Below are 22122 nucleotides of genomic sequence, written 5' to 3'. Positions count from 1 at the left end.
GTGTGTCGTGGTGAGTGGATGCAAAAGTGGGATAGCAGAGAACTACTGCAAATGGGTGGATAGTCAGCATGGACTCGGTGGGCCGAAGGGCTTTTTTTCCTTGCTGTATCTTTCAATCACAACAATAAAGAGAGGAAGTGTTCAAGAAGGAACTGCAGATGCTGGAAGATCGAAGGTACACAAAATTGCTGGAGAAACTCAGCGAGTGCAGCAGCATCTATGGAGCGAAGGAAATAGGCGACGTTTCGGGCCGAAACCCTTCTTCAGACAGAGAGGAAAGCAGCTTTCTAATCCAAACCCTGCTCGAACGGCTTTCTTTGCATCATCGCCTTTACAACATATTTTTGATAATTGTGCTTTACATGGAATAGGGTTTTATTGACTCAGATGAAGTCTATTCAGGACATCTCATTGTGACTAATAGGTGCACCAGCAAATAAAGGTTTACTCTTATACACCTTTATTCCGTCTCGCCCAAGTTACAAAAGTTCACTCAGATTTCCTGTTCGCAGTAATTATCCCCGCTCCTGCTAACTGCTATGTTGCAGCAGTTTCCGTTAACCCTTTAGTGACTTGCAGTTTCTCTTTTACAGATTTTTTAATGTTAATTCTACATATTGAACCAGACTCCATCTTCAATCTCAATGACAGAGTTCAACTCTCAGAAACGCTTCAACGTTAACCTTTATTTACACCGCTATCATTTTCAGACAAGGCAGAAAACAAAAGATTTAATTAAACCAGGCTAACAAGTAGTTGACAGAACAGTAGAAACATCATAAATAAAGGATTCAAATAAAGGATTCAATTCAATTCAATTCATCATCTGGAGCTTCAACAGGTAACCAAGCCAATGTTTTGCAAACTCTCAATGTTCACGCAATTTCTGGACAAGTCCACAGGAATTTTCTCTCAATAATTTGATGCAAAAACAAGCAGTAATTTAACCAAAACATTCAAGGCTAGTCTTGGCTTGTTCCATTTCATGCAAGAAGTTGTAGAATTGTGGCAAAGTCAACTCTAAACAAATGGGAAAAAAACAAACATACATTAGTGAAGGCCTTGCGTGATTTTAAGCAGTTAAAAAAGCGGCGAAACTTCAATAGAACGTATATACTAACCCATGTAAATAATTTCACTTTTGTTCCCCTTCTTGATAACTAACTTTAACTGAAATAAAAAAGAACAAGACGATGAGTTACAATCCCGCAGGCATTGGCACTTTCATTTCACTGTACATCTTGTATGTGTATGTGACAAATAAAGTTGCCTTGACGACTTGAAGCTGGTGAGAAGCCTGACCATCCCTTGTGTACCTGATAGTCGAGTGACATGATGAGTTTTTGCATGTTGATTCAACACCAGTCTAATGGTCATTCCCTAAAAGATGGTTTACAGCTTTAGTGTTAGTTTGAGAGATACTGCACGGAAACAGGCCCTTCGGCCCACCAGGTCCGCGCCGACCAGCGATCCCCGCACATTAACACTATCCTAAACCCACTAAGGACAATTTTTACATTTACCAAGCCAATTAACCTACAAACCTGTACGTCTTTGGAGTGTGGGAGGAAACCGAAGATCTCGGAGAAAACCCTCGCAGTCAGGGGGAGAACGTACAAACCCCGTACAGACAGCGCCCGTAGTCGGGTTCGAACCTGGGTCACCGTGCCGCCCTAAGTGTATTGTAGTGTTTTTGTTTGTGTTTTTTGGTTAACAGAACTAACTGGTTTGAAGCAGTGATCATCATAGGTCAGAATCTACCCATGATGTTAACGTGAATAATAATGCCCACATTGTTTGCAATCTTGGCAGCATTAGTCGTGTTTTGATCGGATTTTCAGTAAGGTTTTAAAAATAAGTTTAGTCTTTTTATCTTCCCTGATATACAATATATTCGATCTATAGGGTCTGCAAGATCATCTTCCTGCCCTTCTGCCAATCCTCCAGTCGATTACAATAATTTTTTAAGATCAATTGTCAATAATAATCTCCAAGTCATACAGCATAGAGCATGGAAACAGGCCCTTCGGCCCAACTTGCCCATGCCAGCCAAGATGCCCCATTTACACTAGTCCCACCTGTCTACGTTGTCGAAACCTTTCCGATCCTTGAACCTGTCCAAATGTCTTCTACATGTCATTACAATATCTGCCTCAAGTACTTCCTCTGGCAGCTCGTTCCATCTACCTACCAACCAACCTCTGTGTGAAAAAGTTACCCCTCAGGTTCCTATTAACTCTTTCCACTCTAACTTTAAACCCATGTTCTCTGGTTCTTCATTAACAAACCAGAGCTGTTGCTTAGATTTGCTTCATAATAATGAAGATAGACACAAAAAGCTGGAGTAACTCAGCGGGACAAGCAGCAGCATCTCTGGAGAAGAAGGAATGGGTGACATTTCGGGTCGAGACCCTTCGTCAGACTAGTTAGGGATAAGGGAAACGAGAGATATAGACGATGATGTGGAGAGATAAAGAACAACGAATGAAAGATATGCAAAAAAGTAACAATGATAAAGGAAACAGGCCGTTGTTAGTTCGCTGTTTGTTGGGTGAAAACAAGAAGCTGGTGCGACTTGGGTGGGGGAGGGATAAAGAGGGAGGGAATGCCGGGGGCTACCTGAAGTGAGAGAAATCAATATTCATACAACTGGGCTGTAATAATGATCTTCCTACAAGGTCTTCAATATCAATTCCATTAGAATAAAGTCAGTATGTACCCCTAATACTAATGTACCCCTGTTTCTAATGTGATATTCAAGACAGGTGGTGACACACATTAAGACCAAATATGTTGATGCAAGATGATCCATAAAGTTATAAATAATGGAAGGATTACCTGTAAAAATATGCCCCCAACTTTCTGTAATTCACTGCTTCCTGCAGTTACTGAAAACAACAAAGAAAATCTGGATTAATGGATTGTTCTTGTCTTAGGCAAAACTCAATAAATCTTTGAGCCTTTCAATGTTAAATGCCAGTAAATTATTTTCAATGAAGGCAAACGATGATTTACCGTGAAATGATTCATGAATTCCCAAACTAGTTTTATTTGCAAATACAAATGGGGAGAAGTTAATCGAAGCAAGTGCTAACAGGTTTACAGTCAAATCAAAGCCTTTACACACACAAGGATTCTAGAGTGTCCTTTATCTAATGAATTGAACTGATAGATGCAGGACAAGCTTCGATTTTTCCAGCATCTGTAGTTCTTTCTTAAACATTACAGTAGTGCAGTTAGCTGTATTATAATTTATTTTTTAAACATGAACTAAAAAATAACAAACTTATCACTGATAATGAAAATTACCTCCAAATTTCCACTCCATATCCACCAACTGATTGACGGCGATCGTTTGTCCCAGTGCCTGTCTTGACAGCGCCGCAGAATGCAATTTCCACTGGAAACACAAGACACGGTTAAATTATGTCCTTATTTACCCCGTTCACCAGACTCACACTCGCAGCATTTACATTGGGGTGAAGGAAAGAGCGTTCACGTCGCGGCCCTGTTTCCACCAATCTTTCCATCACCGCGCACAAGAAGCGACAAGACAGACACCATTGTATGCAGATGCCGAGAAGTGTGTTCAGCTCTGTCTGAACAACTTCTAATCTTGTGTGTGGACTCGATAAGAAGAAGAAACTTTTACATTAAATAGCTACCGTATTTCCCGGCAATGAAGGCGCTATTTCTTACCCTAAAATTAGGCCCGAAAATGTACCTGCGTCTTGGAGGCCGAAGGTTAGATTGTTAGCCAAGAAAGATAGACGTGGCTATCCCTCATTACAGCGGCTGTAAAAGGACAGATAATCTAATCTGGGGTGGAGAGTTTCTTCCACAGCGTGTGGGGAGTCTGCCCCGGGTCTGAACGGCTGGGCCGCCAGGGGTAAAGTTGCGGGGAGGGCAGGAGCGTTGAGAAGGAGGGGGTCGGGGATCATGCCAGCAACTCACTCAGTAGCTCGGGTGGCTGCGAGCGGCCGCAGGGACCAGACAGTGGAACTGCAGCCAGTCCCAGGGCACTCAGGTGATCTGGAAACTGCAGAAAACTCTTGATCCTGACTGCACAACTAAAACCAAACCCTTGATCCTGTCCCGCCAGCCTTTTTTTCAAAATTTAGCAACTCAAAATGGGGGTGCGTCTTCATTGCCAGGAAATACGGTAATTTTCGTTTGCATGCAGGTGTTTCACTGAGTGCAGTCACTTCAAGTTAAATATTTCAGGAATTTTACTTGACAAAGTACCCCAGTGTTGGAATGTGACGTCTAGTTAAATCTAACCTGCTGTTCATGCCGCTTGCTTTAAGGACACAGATATGTTTTGGAATCATGCCCATTGTGGTCATCAATAAGGTCACCACTGAGAATCCCACAGACTCACATCCCTTGATTGTCGGAGCACCCAATAATCTATCAATCTGAATAAATAAATTATTGAGATGAACTATTTCAAAAGCAATTTCCCAGGTACAGGTATTAAACCTTGAAATGTAGTTTAGTATAGAGATACATCATGGAAACATGCTCTTCTGCCCACCGAGTCCACACTCACCAACAATCACTCATACACCAGTTTTCTTATACACCGTCTTCAATCGGATATTACTAGACCTTATCTTGCACTAAATGTTAATCCCTTTATCAAGTATCTGTACACTGTGGGTTGTAATCTTCCCACTGACTGGCTAGCATGCAACAACAAAGAGTTTTTTGCCAAACCTTGGCACAAGTGATAATAAACTAACCTAAATACTAGGGGCAATTTACAGAGGCCAATTAACCTACAAACCTGCGCATCTTTGGAATGTGGGAGGAAACTGGAGCACCCAGAGAAAACTCACGTAGTCACAGGAAGAACATGCAAACTCCAAACAGACAGTGCCTGTAGTGAGAATCAAACTCCGGTCTGTGGCGCTGTGAGTCAGCAACTCTACCGCTGTGCTGTCCTATCTTTAACCAAATACCTCTAATTGCCTTGTGGATGTTGTGTAATATTGTTTAACACTAAAAAACCTCTTTGCAGGAAGGGAATACAGGTGCTAATATACACCGAAGATAGACACAGAATGCTATCTTCGATTTAAACCAGCATCTGCAGTTCCTTCATACACAGGGGAATTACCCTGCAGGTGGATTCAAAAACTGGTGGGACAGGCAGCATCTCTGGAGAAAAGGAATAGGTGACATTTCGGGTCGAGACCCTTCTTCAAACTGAGAGTCAGGGGAGAGGGAAACGAGAGATATAGACGGTGGAGAGTCATAGAACAAATGAATGATAGATATGCAAAAACAGGCCAGTATTTCCTCAATAAATAACAGTGACCATTGTCACATTATCTTGTGGTTCATGTTTTATGCAAAACATGGACCACAATCCTTCCGAAGAACCCTCCTTTCTCCAGTAACTCATCCATATATCCTGCCCCCCCCCCCATGTGAAAAAGTATTCTCTGAAGTCTGGACAAATAAGAGGAATATCATAGAAACTTAAAAGATTCATACAGGCTTGACAGCCTGAGGCTTCAGCAAGATCAGTGGGGGAAAGTTGTGCAAGGGGGATGTTTCTCTTTACAGAAGAGTCTAGGATTTAAGAACAATCACCAGGCTGTTTAGGACTGAGTTCAGGTGACATTTCTCCCCGCAGAAGGTGGTGAATCTTTGGAATTTTCTACCCGAGGGTTGTGGTGACACAGGCATTTATTACAGTCGAAACAGGAGAGTGACGGGTTTTTGGATGTTAAGGGAATCGAGGAATAATGGGGACAGCACAGAAGAATGATCAGGGGAGAACAAGCAGAGTCGACAGAGGGGAATGTGTAAATGCAGCGGGCTTGGATTTCTAGAAGGCAAGTCAAGTTGAGAAAACAAAACACTGCAGATGTTTAGACAATAGTTGTCACCGCACAGGTCGGGCCAGGTACAGCCAAGTTTAATGAAATTCTTCCATTTGACAACGTAATCAAGTGTCAGAGGTTATGGGGAGAAGGCAGGGGGTTGGGGTTGGGAGGGAGAGATAGATCAGCCATGATTGAAGGGCGGGGTAGACTTGATGGTAGATGAGTGGGGTGGGGGGGGGGGGGGAGTGGGAGGTAGAGGGGGGTGCGGGGTGACATGGAATGAAGCCTGGATAATGGGGTGGGAGATTGCAACCTTCACGTGGTCCGCCCTGTTTCGACGAATGCAATCAACCCGGTGCGCACAATCAAATAAGATCAAATAGAACAAGTTGTCCTGCAGCTTTAGACTGTGCACGCCATACGCAAGAAGAAGAAGCTTGGATAATCACATAGAATTCAGAATCAGAATAAATGGGCATCTTTTAAGGGAGAAGAGCAAGATGTAACAGGTGGAGTGCCCCAAGGATCAGTCCTTAGCCATCAATTAATTATCGAGTGTAAAAGCTGAGGATATAATTGTAAAGGATTACATTTTCCTGAGAGCAATGAGAGTTTTAGATGATGCTGCCAGTATAAGGGTTTAAACTAAATAGCGGGGAGGAGGGGTCGACAAATTGGGAGTATAAGGATGGAGTTAAAGAGGAAGAGAATACAGGTAAAGTTACGAAAGACCCCCAAATGAATGGGAGGGAAAGTTCAAGAAGGGATAAGAGAGTAAGGCCAGGTGAAATAGGAACTGGTGTGAGCGGGGAGGTGAATACAGAATTAAAAGTGTTATATATGAATGCGCGAAGTATAAGAAATAAAGTGGATGAGCTTGGGGCTCAGCGAGAGATTGGTAGGTGTGATGTGTGGGAATTACAGAGACATGGCTGCAAGGGGATCGGAGCTGGGAACTGAATATTCAGGGGTGTACGTCTTAGTGAAAAGACAGACAGGTGGGCAGAGGGGGTGGGGTAGCTCTGTTGGTGAGGAATGGCCTGTTCCCATGCTGCACGACTCTATAATTCATTTATGGACTGCCAACATTTTTTCGCTCATTTTGGTAAATTTTAAATGGGCAACATGAGAACATAAAAACATTGATGGTAAAATAATTTACCTGATCTGCAAAGCATCCCGCCTTCTCCTCACCGAGTCCTTTATAATTAAAAGATAAAACCACTTTAATATTGGTGGATATTTTATTGCAAACATTTAGTAAAGGGGCCTGTCCCACTTTCACGAGTTATTCACAAATTCTCCTGAGTTTTCCCCTTGATTCAAACTCGCAGAATGTTCGTAACGAGTCTGTAGGAGGTCGTAGGAGTCCGTAGATATATCGTAGCGGCTCGTTATGGCAGCCGTAGGTACTCGTGGCATCGGGTAAGTCGGGATGTTTTTCCAGCCCGATAAAAAATGTCCACAAGTAAAAGAAATGGTCGGGATGAAAGAAATTTCGAATGAGTCTAATATGTATTATGTTGAAATTGGCTTTTGATTTTTTAATTTATGTATGTACATATATGTTATGTATATGTGTATGTGTGTATATGTATGTATGTATATATGTACATGTATATGTATGTATGTGTGTATGTATTTATGTATATATATATGTATATATATAATTTTCCTTTTATTTATTCATTTTCATCTTTTCTTTTTTTTTAATCGTTCGAAATAAAGATATCATTCATTAATTCATTCATTCAAATTGCAACTTTTTACTCGTAGGGAGGGCATCGAAATAGTCGTGGGAATTCGTAGACATACTCGTAGGAGTTTGTGAACATAGTCGTGGAAGGTCGTAGGAATTTGTGGATTACCACGATCTAGATTTTTTTTTTTAGGTCCTTTAAACTCGGCAGAGGTTTTGAATTAAGTCGTGAAAGTGGGACAGGCCCTTAACATTCTGATGCAACTTACCCAGAGCAATGAAATCAGCTTTGACATGTTCAGCTGTCAAATTTCTTTTCAAGGCACCTGTTGAAAAGATTAACATACTTTAATTCTAATTATACACATTTTTCAAGTCTTAACACAATTTTTCTACAATCTTATACAGTTCTGCTATAATGCATTTCCTTAAGATAAAATGGATATAATGTAAGTAATTAATTAGGGAACATTATTGTTTAAGAAAGAAGAGCAGATGCTGGAACAGTCGAAGGTAGACAAAAACTCAGCGGGTGAGGCAGCATCTATGGAGCGAACGTCACCTATTCCTTTGCTCCATATACTCTGCCTCACCCGCTGAGTTTCTCCAGCATTTTTGTCTCCCTAGGGAACACTATTTGTACTTCATGGGCAAAATTGATTATAACACGATTTCAATCAGGAACTTGGGAACCACTATAAAGATACTTTAGAAATTGACAAGCAGAAGAAAAAAAGGATTTTAACTGCAAAGGGTCAAAAATTGTTTCCACGTAACCCCTCCCGCAACCACCACCCCCCACCCCCCCCCCCCCCCCCCCCCCCCCCCAACGGTAATCATACATCACTGACTCTTAAGTTCACAGCTTCTACTTGAAAGTGGCAAGTGAAATTGGCAAGCACTCTATTGACTCTTATGCTTCGATACTCTATTATACAATGTAGCATCAAGCCTTTGGTATATTTAGCTGGCAGTAACAAAAAGAAACATCACTATTGGAAAAGACCGTTAATTTTGAAAATCCTGCAGGAAAAATAACTGTTATTGCGAGTCATAGAAACATAGAAAATAGGTGCAGGGGGAGGCCATTCGGCCCTTAGAGCCAGCACCGCCCCTAGAGCTCTATCTAACTCTCTCTTAAATCCATCCAGTGACTTGGCCTCCACTGCCCTCTGTGGCAGGGAATTCCACAAATTCACAACTCTCTGGGTGAAAAAGTGTTTTTCTCACCTCAGTCTTAAATGGCCTCCCCTTTATTCTCAGACTGTGGCCACTGGTTCTGGACTTGCCCAACATTGGGAACATTTTTCCTGCATCTAGCTTGTCCAGTCCTTTTATAATTTTATATGTTTCTATAAGAATCCCCCTCATCCTTCTAAATCTGAGTCTGAAACTCTCTGGCTCCTAACCCCATTTCTCCATTGACACTAATGCCTATGACTCCATAATCTATAACACAAAGTTTCTGGGGAATGGAACCACAGCATTACAGCACTATAAAGGTGTGACATTCAGGTTTAGAAGCAGCTTCATCCCAACAACCATCAGGCTATTGAACACCACATACTCCAAATAAACCCCAAATTACAAACTACCTCGATTACACTGAGGACTTGGGGGAATTGTTTTTGCGTCTGCACTATAATATTTGTTTTTATATATTGAACTTTTTTGTCGTTGTTTATTATGGTATTTAGTGAGTACAATGCGAGTCAGAATTTCACTGTTCCATTTCACGACATATGACAATAAAACACTCTTGAGTCTTGATATTGTTACAAACATCTTCCTAGTATTTTAGTTTTCCCTCTGTCCTGATGCAGTTTAGCGGAGTGACTAAGGCAAGCCCTTGTATCTGGCTGACGTGATACTTAGTGTAGACTCTAGAGCAATCACACGTAATGACAAACGCCATGTTCTGTTTAATTTGCACATGATTCAAATACAAATGCTCGTGTAGGCTGAGGATTATTTGCAAGATTAAAGTATCTGAACATATCTTGCTACATTTCCAGGTCACAATAAATAAACAATTTAGGAATATAACGCAGAAGGAGATCGATGTGACACTTCAATGCCAGACTACCACTAAGACTATATTTACGTAGAACAGTACAGCAGGGGAACAGGCCTTTCACATTTTGTAACAAAGGACATTTGTGGGGAGACCGGTGTTCCTGTCAAAACTAAATTTGAGTTTGAGTTGAGTTTATTGTTACATGTACCGAGGTACAGTGAAAAGCTTTTAGAAACATAGAAACATAGAAATTAGGTGCAGGAGTAGGCCATTCGGCCCTTCGAGCCTGCACCGCCATTCAATATGATCATGGCTGATCATCCAACTCAGTATCCCGTACCTGCCTTCTCTCCATACCCTCTGATCCCCTTAGCCACAAGGGCCACATCTAACTCCCTCTTAAATATAGCCAATGAACTGGCCTCGACTACCCTCTGTGGCAGGGAGTTCCAGAGATTCACCACTCTCTGTGTGAAAAAAGTTCTTCTCATCTCGGTTTTAAAGGATTTCCCCCTTATCCTTAAGCTGTGACCCCTTGTCCTGGACTTCCCCAACATCGGGAGCAATCTTCCTGCATCTAGCCTGTCCAACCCCTTAAGAATTTTATAAGTTTCTATAAGATCCCCTCTCAATCTCCTAAATTCTAGAGAGTATAAACCAAGTCTATCCAGTTTTTCTTCATAACAGTCCTGACATCCCAGGAATCAGTCTGGTGAACCTTCTCTGCACTCCCTCTATGGCAATAATGTCCTTCCTCAGATTTGGAGACCAAAACTGTACGCAATACTCCAGGTGTGGTCTCACCAAGACCCTGTACAACTGCAGTAGAACCTCCCTGCTCCTATACTCAAATCCTTTTGCTATGAAAGCTAACATACCATTCGCTTTCTTCACTGCCTGCTGCACCTGCATGCCCACTTTCAATGACTGGTGTACCATGACACCCAGGTCTCGCTGCATCTCCCCTTTTCCTAGTCGGCCACCATTTAGATAATAGTCTGCTTTCCTGTTTTTGCCACCAAAATGGATAACCTCACATTTATCCACATTATACTGCATCTGCCAAACATTTGCCCACTCACCCAGCCTATCCAAGTCACCTTGCAGTCTCCTAGCATCCTCCTCACAGCTAACACTGCCCCCCAGCTTCGTGTCATCCGCAAACTTGGAGATATTGCCTTCAATTCCCTCATCCAGATCATTAATATATATTGTAAATAGCTGGGGTCCCAGCACTGAGCCTTGCGGTACCCCACTAGTCACTGCCTGCCATTGTGAAAAGGACCCGTTTACTCCTACTCTTTGCTTCCTGTTTGCCAGCCAGTTCTCTATCCACATCAATACTGAACCCCCAATGCCGTGTGCTTTAAGTTTGTAAACTAATCTTATGTGGGACCTTGTCGAACGCCTTCTGGAAGTCCAGATACACCACATCTACTGGTTCTCCCCTATCCACGCTACTAGTTACATCCTCGAAAAATTCTATAAGATTCGTCAGACATGATTTACCTTTTGTAAATCCATGCTGACTTTGTCCAATGATTTCACCACTTTCCAAATGTGCTGCTATCCCATCTTTAATAACTGACTCTAGCAGTTTCCCCACTACCGATGTTAGACTAACTGGTCTGTAATTCCCCGTTTTCTCTCTCCCTCCCTTCTTAAAAAGTGGGGTTACGTTTGCTACCCGCCAATCCTCAGGAACTAATCCAGAATCTAAAGAGTTTTGAAAGATTATTACTAATGCATCCACTATTTCTGGAGCTACTTCCTTAAGTACTCTGGGATGCAGCCTATCTGGCCCTGGGGATTTATCGGCCTTTAATCCATTTAATTTACCCAACACCACTTCCCGGCTAACCTGGATTTCACTCAATTCCTCCAACTCCTTTGACCCGCGGTCCCCTGCTATTTCCGGCAGATTATTTATGTCTTCCTTAGTGAAGACGGAACCAAAGTAGTTATTCAATTGGTCCGCCATATCCTTGTTCCCCATGATCAACTCACCCGTTTCTGACTGCAAGGGACCTACATTTGTTTTAACTAATCTCTTTCTTTTCACATATCTTTTGTGGCATACTAGCCAGTCAGCGGAAAGACAATACATGATTACAATCGAGCCGTCCACAGTGTACAGACACATGATAAAGGGAATAACGTTAATAACGTTTAGTGCAACATAAAGCCAGTAAAGTCTGATCAAAGATAGTCCGAGGGTCTCCAATTAGGTAGTTTGGAGGTCAGGACTGCTAATTAGTTGTTGGAAGGAAGGTTCAGTTGCCTGATAACAGCCGGGAAGAAAACTGTCCCTGAATCGGGAGGTGTGCATTTTTACACTTCACAAATTTGTAAAAGACTGAAACAATATGTAATGTTTTATCGCCGTACAAAAGTACAAATTTCCCAGAGGAGAATGAATGGCAGGAAAGCTCAACAATGTCAGTGCAACTTGATAGAATGCGAGCATCCCTCACCATTAGGAACCAACAGGGCACTTTTCACAATGTTCTTCAATGGGCCCAAGCTCATTCCATTTTGTGAGGCAAATTCACCGAGCTCGTTCAGTAACCGCTCTGACTGAAAATGGGGAGAAAAAACCCCACAGATTATAGGTAGTTCTTAAACATTTTTTAAATTCCAAGCAGAATGAACAGCTTTACATTTGAACATGTTCTCATTAGGGTAAAGTCTTAATGAAGGCAGTGGAACAACAAGTCAAACAATAGTGTGATCTTGTTACATTTTCAGTCTGATCTGGTACCGTCAATTTGTGGCTTAGAGTTGCCAATAGGCAGAGACCGAACTTAAAGCCAGAAAGCTCACTGTAAAGAAGATAATCCTGGCCTTTTCTTGTTAGCCTCCTAACGCTCAATCCTTAGCAACAATAACAAAGGGCTTGAAGTGGCTTCCTTGGATACCCCCTGGGTCTGGGTTGGTATGCAATGCAGAGATATAGGCTGGGCAGTTGGAAGAAGTGAGGGACAAAACACTATGGAGATGATAGAGATGTGCCAGAAGAAAAGAGTTTGAGTACAAAAGTTCATGATGCTGGAGATACAAGACTAGAAATAAGCGCCTGTGTTGTTGTTGTTGTTCGCAAGAATAACATTTGTCCTGTCCTCAATGAGATTACAAATAGAATGCCATGCAAACATTGTAGGTTTTTATTCATTAGTAACGCCAACAAAGTTCAAGTTTGCTGTCATATGTCCAGGGACAATGAAAAATCTTGCTTGCAGCAGCATCACAGGCACAGAGACAAACAGAAAACTCCAAAACTGTACGTAAATCTTACATAAAATCCTAAAAAAAACAAAAAACTAGAAAAAGACATTAAAGTAAAGACGTAATAATTAGAGACAAAAACGGATCCATAGTCGTGCAAGAGGTGGAATAAAGTGTGTTCCATTTTCGAGGCAGGGTTATGATTGTGCAAGTTGGTTCAAGAACTTTATAATGGTAGGAAAATAGCGGTTCCTGAACCCAATTGTTAAGTTATGTTAGCTTAAAATGCCTGTCCCACTTGCCGATGTTTTCGGCGACTGCCGGCATAATTGACTGACGTATCAGGTCACCAAAACATTTGTGGCGTGATGCCGTGTTGGCGCGCGGTGTTTTTTCAAGTGTCGCAACATTTTTTTTGTCTCCGCTGGATTTTGAAATGTTCAAAATCTTTTGGCGTCCCTGATATGATGCCGGCAGTCGCCAAAAAAATCGCCAAGTGGGACAGGCCCTTTAGACTTCTGATTTCTCTGGAAGCCAGTGCGCTAGGATTTCAGTTCAATTTATTGAACTAACCACACCAGGAACCGAACCTTCTCAATGTTTCCAATGCCCTTTGAACAGTGTCTACACATCACAGAGCGTGTTGTTGTAAATGTGGCAACTGTTCTTACCTCCGTAGGTTCTGTAACAAAGCGAAAGAGTATTTCTGTCAATGCTGCAAATTGCTGTTGAAAAAAAAAAAATAATTACTATAAAAGCCAATACAGCCCAAATATTCAAGTTAATCTTAAGGCACGATGCATGCAAGCAACTTAATAAGATTTTAGATAAACACAAAGTGCTGGAGTAACTCAGTGGTTCAGGCAGCATCTCTGGAGGAAAAGGATGGGTGACGTTTCAGGTCGGGACCCTTCTTCAGCTGCGCTCCCTGGTGGGATGAAGGAAATCAGTCTGAAAGTAGGGTCCCGAACAGAAACGTCACGCATATTTTTTTCTCCAGAAATGCTGTCAGGCCCGCTGAGTTACACCAGCACTTTGTATCTACCTTTGATATAAAGCAGCATCTGCAGTTCTTTGTTTCTATACTTAATAAAATGTTACCTGCATTGTGGGTTGTATTCTAGTTAGAGTTGGGCCAGCTAGATTTGTCACAGCAAGGGCAAGATCTAACGATAGAAACATGGAAAATCCAGAGGAGTTTCAAGCAGTGAACACAGAGAGAATATTTTCTCTTGTGGGAGATTCTAGAATTTGGAGTGATTGTGGGCCGAATGGCCTATTCTTGTTCTATGTTCATATTTAATGACCCGGTCTCTGCTGCTTTAAATGCTGGAGAATCCCATGGGTTCATCACCCTCTGGGTAACAAATTGGGCCTGTTGGGGTATTGCAATGTTTTGTGTTTTGATCTCAGATTTCAATACACAAACACTGAATAAATTAATACCCACAACACTAGTGCAAAGAAAAAGCGCAAACTTCTCATAGCAACCAGGCCCATAGTTGAAGTTCATATTGGGTAGTGTTTTGTTTAAAGATACATCTTGGAAACAGGCCCTTCGGCCCATCAAGTCCCTGCCGGCCATCGATCACCCGTTCACACCAGTTCCATGTTATTCCACTTTTTGCATCCGCTTCCTTCAGATTAGGGATAATTTTGCAGAGGCCAATTAGCCGACAAACCTGCATGTATTTGGGATGTGGGAGGAAACAAGGGGAAACCGACTCCAGTCACAGGGGGAACGTGCAAACTCCACGTAGACAGCAACAGAGGTCTGGATGGAACCCGGGTGTCTGGCGCTGTGAGGCAGCAGCTCCACCATCTGTGCTGCTGTTCAAGAGCCTGATGGTTCCTGGAGAAAACATCCTCACATTCTTTAAATTGTGCTATAGGGAGAAGTTGGGCAGGCTGGGACTTTATTCTTTGTTTAGTTTAGTTAAGAGATACAGCGCGGAAACAGGCCCTTCGGCCCACCGGGTCCTTAGAGCGCAGGTGCTGAGAGGTGATGTTATAGAGGTGTATAAAAATGATGAAGGGAATAGATAGTAAAACAGAGTGTTGTCGCAGGGCGGCGGAATCAGGAACAAAAGGTTAATGTGAGAGGGGAAATATTTAAGGTGAACCTGAGGTGTAACTTCTTGATTAGTACAGGTGTCAAGGGATATAGGGAGAAGGCAGGAGAATGGGGTTAGGAGGGAGAGATGGATCAGCCATGATTGAATGGCTGAGTAGACTTGATGGGCCGAATGGCCTAATTCTACTCCTATCACTTATGACCTTTTTCACACAGAGGGCAATGAGTATATGGAACCAGCTGCCAGAGAAGGTAGTTTAGGTATATTATCACATGTACCGAGGTACAGTGAAAAGCTTGGTTTTGCATGCTATCCAAATTGTTCAGATATACCATATGTATACCATCAGTTTAAACTCAAGTTCAATAGATATTGGTGCAATAGTTCAATTTATTGTCATGTGTACTGAGGTACAGGGAAAAGCTTTTTTTTGGTGCGTGTTAGCCAGTCAGTGGAAAGACTATAAAGGATTAAGCAATCGAGACGTCCACAGCGTACAGATACAGGATAAAGAGAATAGCATTTTGTGCAAGATAAAGTCCAGTAAAGTCTGATTAAAGATAGTCCGAGGGTCTCCAATGAGGTAGATAGTAGTTCACGACTGCTCTCTAGTTGTGGTAGGATGGTTCAGTTGCCTGATAACAGCTGGGAAGAAACTGGATCTGGAAAAACTCTAGGTAGAGCATCAGTCTATCTCTTGTCTGGAGGAAGAGGGGAGGGAGAATAACAACATTTAAAGTACATTTGGACAGGTTGGTGGATAGGAAAGGTTTAGAAAGATCTGGGCCAAAGGGGACTTTAAAGCATGGAATAATCTTCACCCTACCATAGTTACCCAACCAGATGCAACTAAATTATAGGTAGCTCTTTCTTCCCAAAAACCCTTTCTGGCTTAAGTCCTCCCTCCACCACCTCCAGTTAAATTCCATTTGGAATATTTTGGAGGACCAAGAAACCAAGAAGTAGATGGGGCATTTTGGACTAGTTGGGCCTGTGTCCGTGCGGTGTTACCGGACGGGGAGGCGTTGACAGGTTACCTGGTCGGAGAATTTGTTGAGGGTCTGGATGTCGGTGGAGACAGCGTCGGCCACGGGCTCCCCGCTATAGTGCAGCCTCTGCATCTTGTCCCCCTGTGTCTCTCCCTCACTCTCTCTGCCTCCCCCCCCCCTCTCTGTGTCTCTCCCCCTGTCTCTCCCCCTCTCTGTCTCCCCCCGTCTCTGTCTCCCCCCTGTCTCTGTCTGTCTCTCCCCCTCTGTCTGTCTCTCCCCCTCTGTCTGTCTCTCTCCCCTGTCTCTGTCTCTCCCCCTCTCTGTCTGTCTCTCCCCCTCTGTCTGTCTCCCCCCCTCTGTCTGTGTCTCCCTCTCTCTGTCACACAGCCTCTGTCTCCCCCTCTGTCTCTCCCTCTGTCTCCCCCTCTGTCTGTCTCTCCCCTCTAAGGCCGGGCAGAGCAGGGGCCGCTGTCTCTACAGTCCAGCACCGGCACATTCGCCACGGCTCCGGGGGTGAGGGTGGGGAGAGGGGGGGTAACAGTAGCGGGGCTGTGTCTGTCCCGCAATAATTCCGGGGATATTTTTCAAGGCGGGGTTTGGGGGGGGGGGGGTTGTTGTTTTTTTTGTCCGCAGCCGGAGAAGGCGGTAAATGTAGGCGCGGTTTCGCAGGCAAGAGATTCGAGTCCCGCGAAAAGTCACGCCTGTTGTCCGGAGTCGCAGTGAAGTGGAGCCGGAGCCGGAGTCGGAGTGAAGTCGGAGTCGGGAGCCGGAGCGGGCGATCGCGGACCCCAGCGCCAATATTCCTCACCTCACCTCTCCCCGGAGCCGAGGTAAAACCCCGCACTTCACTAAAACTGCAGTTTGATTTCTGCTGACTTGGCTTTTTTTTTTTTTTTCACGTCAGCTCTTTTGTATTTTCCACGCTGCTGTTGTGCATGGTGATCCCTGGGCTGGCGACTGACTGACAAGACACTTTGTGTGACAATCCAGGCGGTGCCGGCCGCGGCGGCTCCTTTGTTACAACAACACGTTTCCCCATCAGTTACTTTTATTATTGTATCGCATGGAAATAGTTACACCGCGCCGATCGGATACATTGTGTCGACCGGCGTGAGGCCGAGACTCTTCCCTTATCAACACACACACGCTCTCTGTCTCTCTCAGATAGACAAAAATGCTGGAGAAACTCATCGGGTGCAGCAGCATCTATGGAGCGAAGGAAATAGGCAACATTTCGGGCCGAAACCCAAAGGAAATAGGCAACGTTTCGGGTCGAAACCCGAAGGGTTTCGGCCCGAAACGTTACCTATTTCCTTCGCTCTGCACCCGCTGAGTTTCTCCAGCATTTTTGTCAACCTTCGATTTTCCAGCATCTGCAGTTCCTTCTTCAACACGCTCTCTCGCAACCTAATGCCACACACAGGAGCTGAAACACTCTCCTTCCCTCCTCTCTCCCTCTCTGTGATTTACACCCTTTGTCTTCTAGGTTAAGAGCAACATAGACTCAGTCATCACCGTTCTTGTTATTTATTTAAAAATATTTGCGACGTTGCAAATACTTTGCAGCATTTCTGATTAAAAAAAAAAAAAAAGGAATGGCGGAGATAGCCAAAGATCTTTGGTGATAACATTCAGGCAGTCGGTCGCAGGCAGCAGCGTGTTTGTTGTATAAATAATTGTGTCCGGTGGGCGATGAACAAATAATGTTTTGTTTCAGCTGAGGTTTGAACCCAGGACACACACCCACACTCGTGTAAAGTCGCAGCTACGTCGAGGAATCTGTGCACATTGTCGGGCATGAGACAAGGAATGACATTTCCCTGCCTTTGCTCGCTGCAAAAAAACAAAAAGCAAAATTAACTTTTAACTTACGATACGTCGCCAAAAACTAGTGCGCACCTCTCTTTCACAACGCACTGTTTACAGTTTCACACACGTGGCTGGTAGTGTTTTAAATGTTTCCCCGTGAATGATAAGAGTTTGGCTTTCCGTTAAGACGTACAATGGTCAAGAAATGCAAACGTTTGTCTCTTCTGCTTGTAAAATGGGTGATTGGCTGCAGCAATCGATTGTTCTAGCCAAAGAGAAATTGATAACCAAATGGACAACATGAACGTTTTATTCGTAACAGATTCTTTCACGAATACGGTCAATGGCACTTTATTTGTCACATGTAACGAGGAACAGTCAAATTAATTTTTTGTATGCAGAACAGGAGCACACAAAACAGTTATTTTTATAAAAAAAGGCAGCATCAATGTATTGGACAAAGTAACTACGAATTTATGAAGGGGTGTTGAACACTGAGATTGAAATGGCAAAATTCATTGCCACAATACTAATTGTTTTGTACACATTTATTGCAAAATTTATAACCAAATGATTCATTTCGAATATAGATATTCACTGCTTGCAGTCCACAAAGAAATCTTTAATATGACACAGTAAACTTGGATAAACTGTTCCAAATACTCTCGTTTCAATACTTATGAAGCCCTGAACTATAAAGAACATGGATCTGTTAAAATAGTTATAAATCTGCTGATTTATTCTGTAGTTTGTAATTTATTGTTCCTGTGTGTCTTAATGCCTGGAATGTTTGGTTGTTTAGCTTCTAATGTTTCCCCAATTGTTGAAAAACTGTGATAGATACATTTTCACTAATGATTATCAACCTTTGTGTGTAAAAGTCTGGCTTTGTTTTTTTTTACTATATTGGATTTTTTTATTTGGTGATCTTCTTTAATGTTTTTAAATATATTATTTATTGAATACTGTGTTTCCAGGCTGGTTGTGCTGCTGCAAGTAAGAATGTAATGGTTCCATTTCAGTACATATGACAATAAAACAATCTTGACTCTTGCAACCAAATCAAAAATGTACTGCAGAAAGTATATTAACCTCTGAAAAAGGGTCTTGACCCGAAATGTCACCTATTTCTTTTCACCAGAGATGCTGTCTGACCGGCTGGTTACTCCAGCTTTTTGTGTCTTATCTTTATGTATTTTTACGTCCTTGCTATAAAAGGGAAATGCGCGCAAGCGCGCACACACACACACACCCCTTCAAAACAGACCGCAGAAGCAGTTGTTTTTAAAAAGATACTAGACTAAGTGCTGTCCCTCAACGCAATATTCCCCCACTCGCCTGTTCCCCTCCCCTCCCCCAATCCCTCCCTCACCTCTCTCTCCCTCCCCGTTCCCTTACCCTCAGTCCCTCCCTCCCTCCCTCCATAACTCCTCTCCCCTCCCTACCCACTACTATCCCTCTATCTCCCACCTCCCCCACGCCTCACCTCCCCCTATCCCTCCCCCACTGCCCTCCTCTCCCTATATTTTCCCTCCTCCCCACCACACGAGACAGGAAAAATCTGAAAAAGGAGGAAGAGATAGATTTCTCTGCAGATTTTTAAATTTGGCGAGGTCCCACTGCCACCGCGTGGCCCCATCGTCACGAGGTCTCACCGCCGCCGTCTCGATGCCCCATGGATCGCTGCGTAGAACCCCATCCGGGGCCTCGCGGGTAGAAGCCCGGGTCGGACGAGGCAGCCGATGGCGCCCACGGCTGGGCACCATGGAGGCGTGAAGTGGGCTCGGCCGCTCGGCACCACGGAGACGCACGCACCCACTCTCCAGCCGGTGAAGCGCTAATGGTCACTCCACTCCTTCAGCTTTATATTCTCCTCGCCGGGCAAGGCGGGCAACGCCCGTGACAGACAGCGGACACTGGCAATCAGTGCAGCGATGGAGCGGGAAGGGGCGTCGCCGTCCCGGCGACTGACAAGAGAGGAGACCAATCCGCACATGCGTGGTTTTAAAGATTTTTAAGCCTTAATAACTTTTAAAATATACCATCAATCGGAACAAAATTTGTTGCACTTGAGCACAGGAGAATGGCGAGTAAGGTGACGATGATCGCAGCGCTATCGTGTGCCGTTTGTGCGCAAATAGAAAAGCCACGCAAACCGGAGGAGCACAAGATCAGAGTTTTAGTTATGTATAATAATAATAATAAATTTTATATTTAATGGGCGCCTTTCATACAAAATCTCAAGGACACCTTACATAGTTCGGAAAATAAAAACATATAATCGGAGTAAAACAAGTAATTAAAGACATCACAATGACACAAATTAAAAACAGAATTCAATCCAAAAACAGAAAATCAAAAACACAGTGTGAAGAGAGAGCAGCGGCAACCAATTCGTGCCAGCGTCCACTCTCTCTTCACGGCAGCCATCTTGGACACAGACCTACAAGACTACAATTAGACAAAAAAAAAAAAATCATCCCCCCACAGTGGATAGCACTGTGGAGGAAGGCACAATGTCCAGTCCCCACCCCATGTTCACCCCAAAGTCAGGCCTATTGGGGCCACCGCAATTGCCTCTACGGAGGCCCGATGTCCCTGGCCGTTCTCACCGGGTGGTCTTGCCCCGGCGTCGGGAGAGTCCTTTCGGCGGCTGGGCCACTTGGAACGGCCGCTTCCTGGTTGGAGCCCGCGGCTGCCGAAGCCGACAAGGCCGCGCCGGTTTGGAGCTCCCAGGCTCCCGCTGGTAAAGTTGGCGCCGCCTCTCAACACTGCCGCCTCTCCACTCCGCAAACCCGCAGCCCGGAGATGTTGCTCACGGCGGTCCAGCTCGCCAGAGCTCCAGCGCGTCGCTCCAGCGCGGCGACCCAGGCAAGGCATCGCCCGCTCTGCTCCGCTCCAGCGCTCCAGCGCTCCAATGCAGTGCCGCCATGCAGGCCGAGGCGCTGGGTGGTTCCCGCCAAGAAACGGCGCTCCAAGCCCGCTGGTAGGCCACGACGACGGGTCGACGGGCAGCCCGGAAAAAAGGCTGCCACACTGACCAGGTAGGGACCTATAAATAAAGTAACACCTACCCCCCCACATTAAAAGACCATATCCCCTACAAACAAAAAAACAGGACTCACTAAAAACTAGAAAAAAAACGAATTTAAGACGGACGGCTGCTGCTAGCAGCCGTTCACCAAGATGGCTCCTCCTGTGATTGTATAGATAGATAGATTCCAGCATATTGAATTGTATAGATTTATAACTATAGTCGTGTGTGTTTTTTTTGGTTTGTAACAATTTCAAGTACTTTTTTGTGTCCAACGATGCCTTTCCTAAAAAATAAGGTAATTACTAAACAATTTCAAATCATACGAATGAGTTTTAAAATAGTCGTTCCAGCACACTGAAATATTGAAGAAAGGAACACCGTTGCACATGCCTCATCTATTTAATTTACCACATTTTTTAATTCTGTTGAATTTTTGTTTGTAAATATTAGTTGAGAGATATAACTCTTAAATAATATTGAAGAACAATCACATAAGCAAGGCAGAACACATTGGATACATTCGTTGTAATTTTTGAGTGTTTGTTCAAAACCACTCACTATATTCTGACATGGTGGATACAAACTATCTCAATTGTTTGTGTATATTTTATACTTTCAAATAGTATCGAGTGTAAATAGTATTTTGGTAAGTCTGAAGAAGGGTCTCTTCACCCGAAACTTCTCCCAGATCAGTCTGAAGAATTGTTTGTTGTAGGAAAAAAAGACATGTTGTAGTTAAGACATGTGCACCCAAAATAGATACAGTATCAATGTAGTTATAAATCAAATTTAATGGAATCCTGCATTAATGGGATGAAACACAACCTCTCAATTGGCAGAACAGTGAAAGGGTCAGATGAGCGGTGTGAGAAAGAATTTCATTTGTTATTCCAAACTATTTAATTACCTCATTATTGATTGGAGTAGATAAGATATACGTAGACAAATATAATTAATATATGCACAGTATTCTTTCCATGGGTCTGAAGAGGGGCCCCGACCAGAACTGTTGCCTGTCCATTCCCTCCACAGATGCTGCCTGACCCGCTGTGTTACTCCAGCACTTTGTGTTTTGCTCAAGATTCCAGCATCTGCTGTTCCTTACGTTCTTGTAACTTTTAATGCCCTTCGGGAAAGGAAATGTGATGTGGGATCCTGGGGATGGCCAATATGTGGGTCTAGATCATAATCCTCAGTCTGGTTTGATGCCTTAACTGGTTGAACCCTGAAGGGTAGAGTTGCAATCAATCAATCAATCAATCAATCAATCAGTCAATTTATTGTCTATCAAAAATACACCAACAAATGCAGATCTGAACGAGATTTCATAGCATCTGGCTCACCGTGCAACATGACAAAAGGATAAAATAGATTAAAAAATAAAATAGATAATAGTGGCGGCACATATGGCATTCAAGAGTCTGATGGCTCAGG

The 22122-nt window shown here is 43.5% G+C and overlaps 2 protein-coding genes across 4 annotated transcripts in view; one reads left to right on the top strand and one right to left on the bottom strand.

Annotated features, from left to right (window-relative positions):
* Positions 1-666: 666 nt before the first annotated feature.
* Positions 667-16283, bottom strand: commd7 (COMM domain containing 7). Its single transcript, XM_033041318.1, has 11 exons — positions 16202-16283; positions 15891-16014; positions 13450-13503; positions 12028-12130; positions 7806-7862; positions 7000-7037; positions 3310-3400; positions 2839-2888; positions 1122-1170; positions 827-1020; positions 667-780 (listed from the first exon to the last, which is right to left on the bottom strand). Exons 2-10 carry the CDS (start codon positions 15972-15974, stop codon positions 944-946), a joined length of 603 nt encoding a protein of 200 aa, XP_032897209.1. The 5' UTR covers positions 15975-16014; positions 16202-16283; the 3' UTR covers positions 667-780; positions 827-943.
* A 219-nt stretch (positions 16284-16502) lies between these two features.
* LOC116986138 (DNA (cytosine-5)-methyltransferase 3B-like) overlaps positions 16503-22122 on the top strand; it is a 104108-nt gene continuing 98488 nt past the window's right edge. For all 3 annotated transcript variants that reach the window (XM_033041316.1, XM_033041317.1, XM_033041314.1), the window contains exon 1: positions 16503-16672. The gene's annotated coding sequence lies outside the window, so the exon portion shown is untranslated. The remainder of the gene's footprint in view (positions 16673-22122) is intronic.

Source organism: Amblyraja radiata, chromosome 23, assembly GCF_010909765.2.
Source record: "Amblyraja radiata isolate CabotCenter1 chromosome 23, sAmbRad1.1.pri, whole genome shotgun sequence".
In the NCBI taxonomy this organism is placed as follows: domain Eukaryota; kingdom Metazoa; phylum Chordata; class Chondrichthyes; order Rajiformes; family Rajidae; genus Amblyraja; species Amblyraja radiata.
Note: the sequence above shows the minus strand (reverse complement) of the source record. Positions and strands in the feature narration are given on the sequence as shown.

Coding starts and splice junctions, on each gene's coding strand:
- commd7 (XM_033041318.1), bottom strand. CDS start 15,974: ATGCAGAGGCTGCACTATAGCGGGGAGCCCGTGGCCGACGCTGTCTCC. Junction 7,038..7,805: donor AGCTGATTTCATTGCTCTGG/GTAAGTTGCATC, acceptor TTAATTATAAAG/GACTCGGTGAGGAGAAGGCG. Junction 3,401..6,999: donor CGGGATGCTTTGCAGATCAG/GTAAATTATTTT, acceptor TTGTGTTTCCAG/TGGAAATTGCATTCTGCGGC.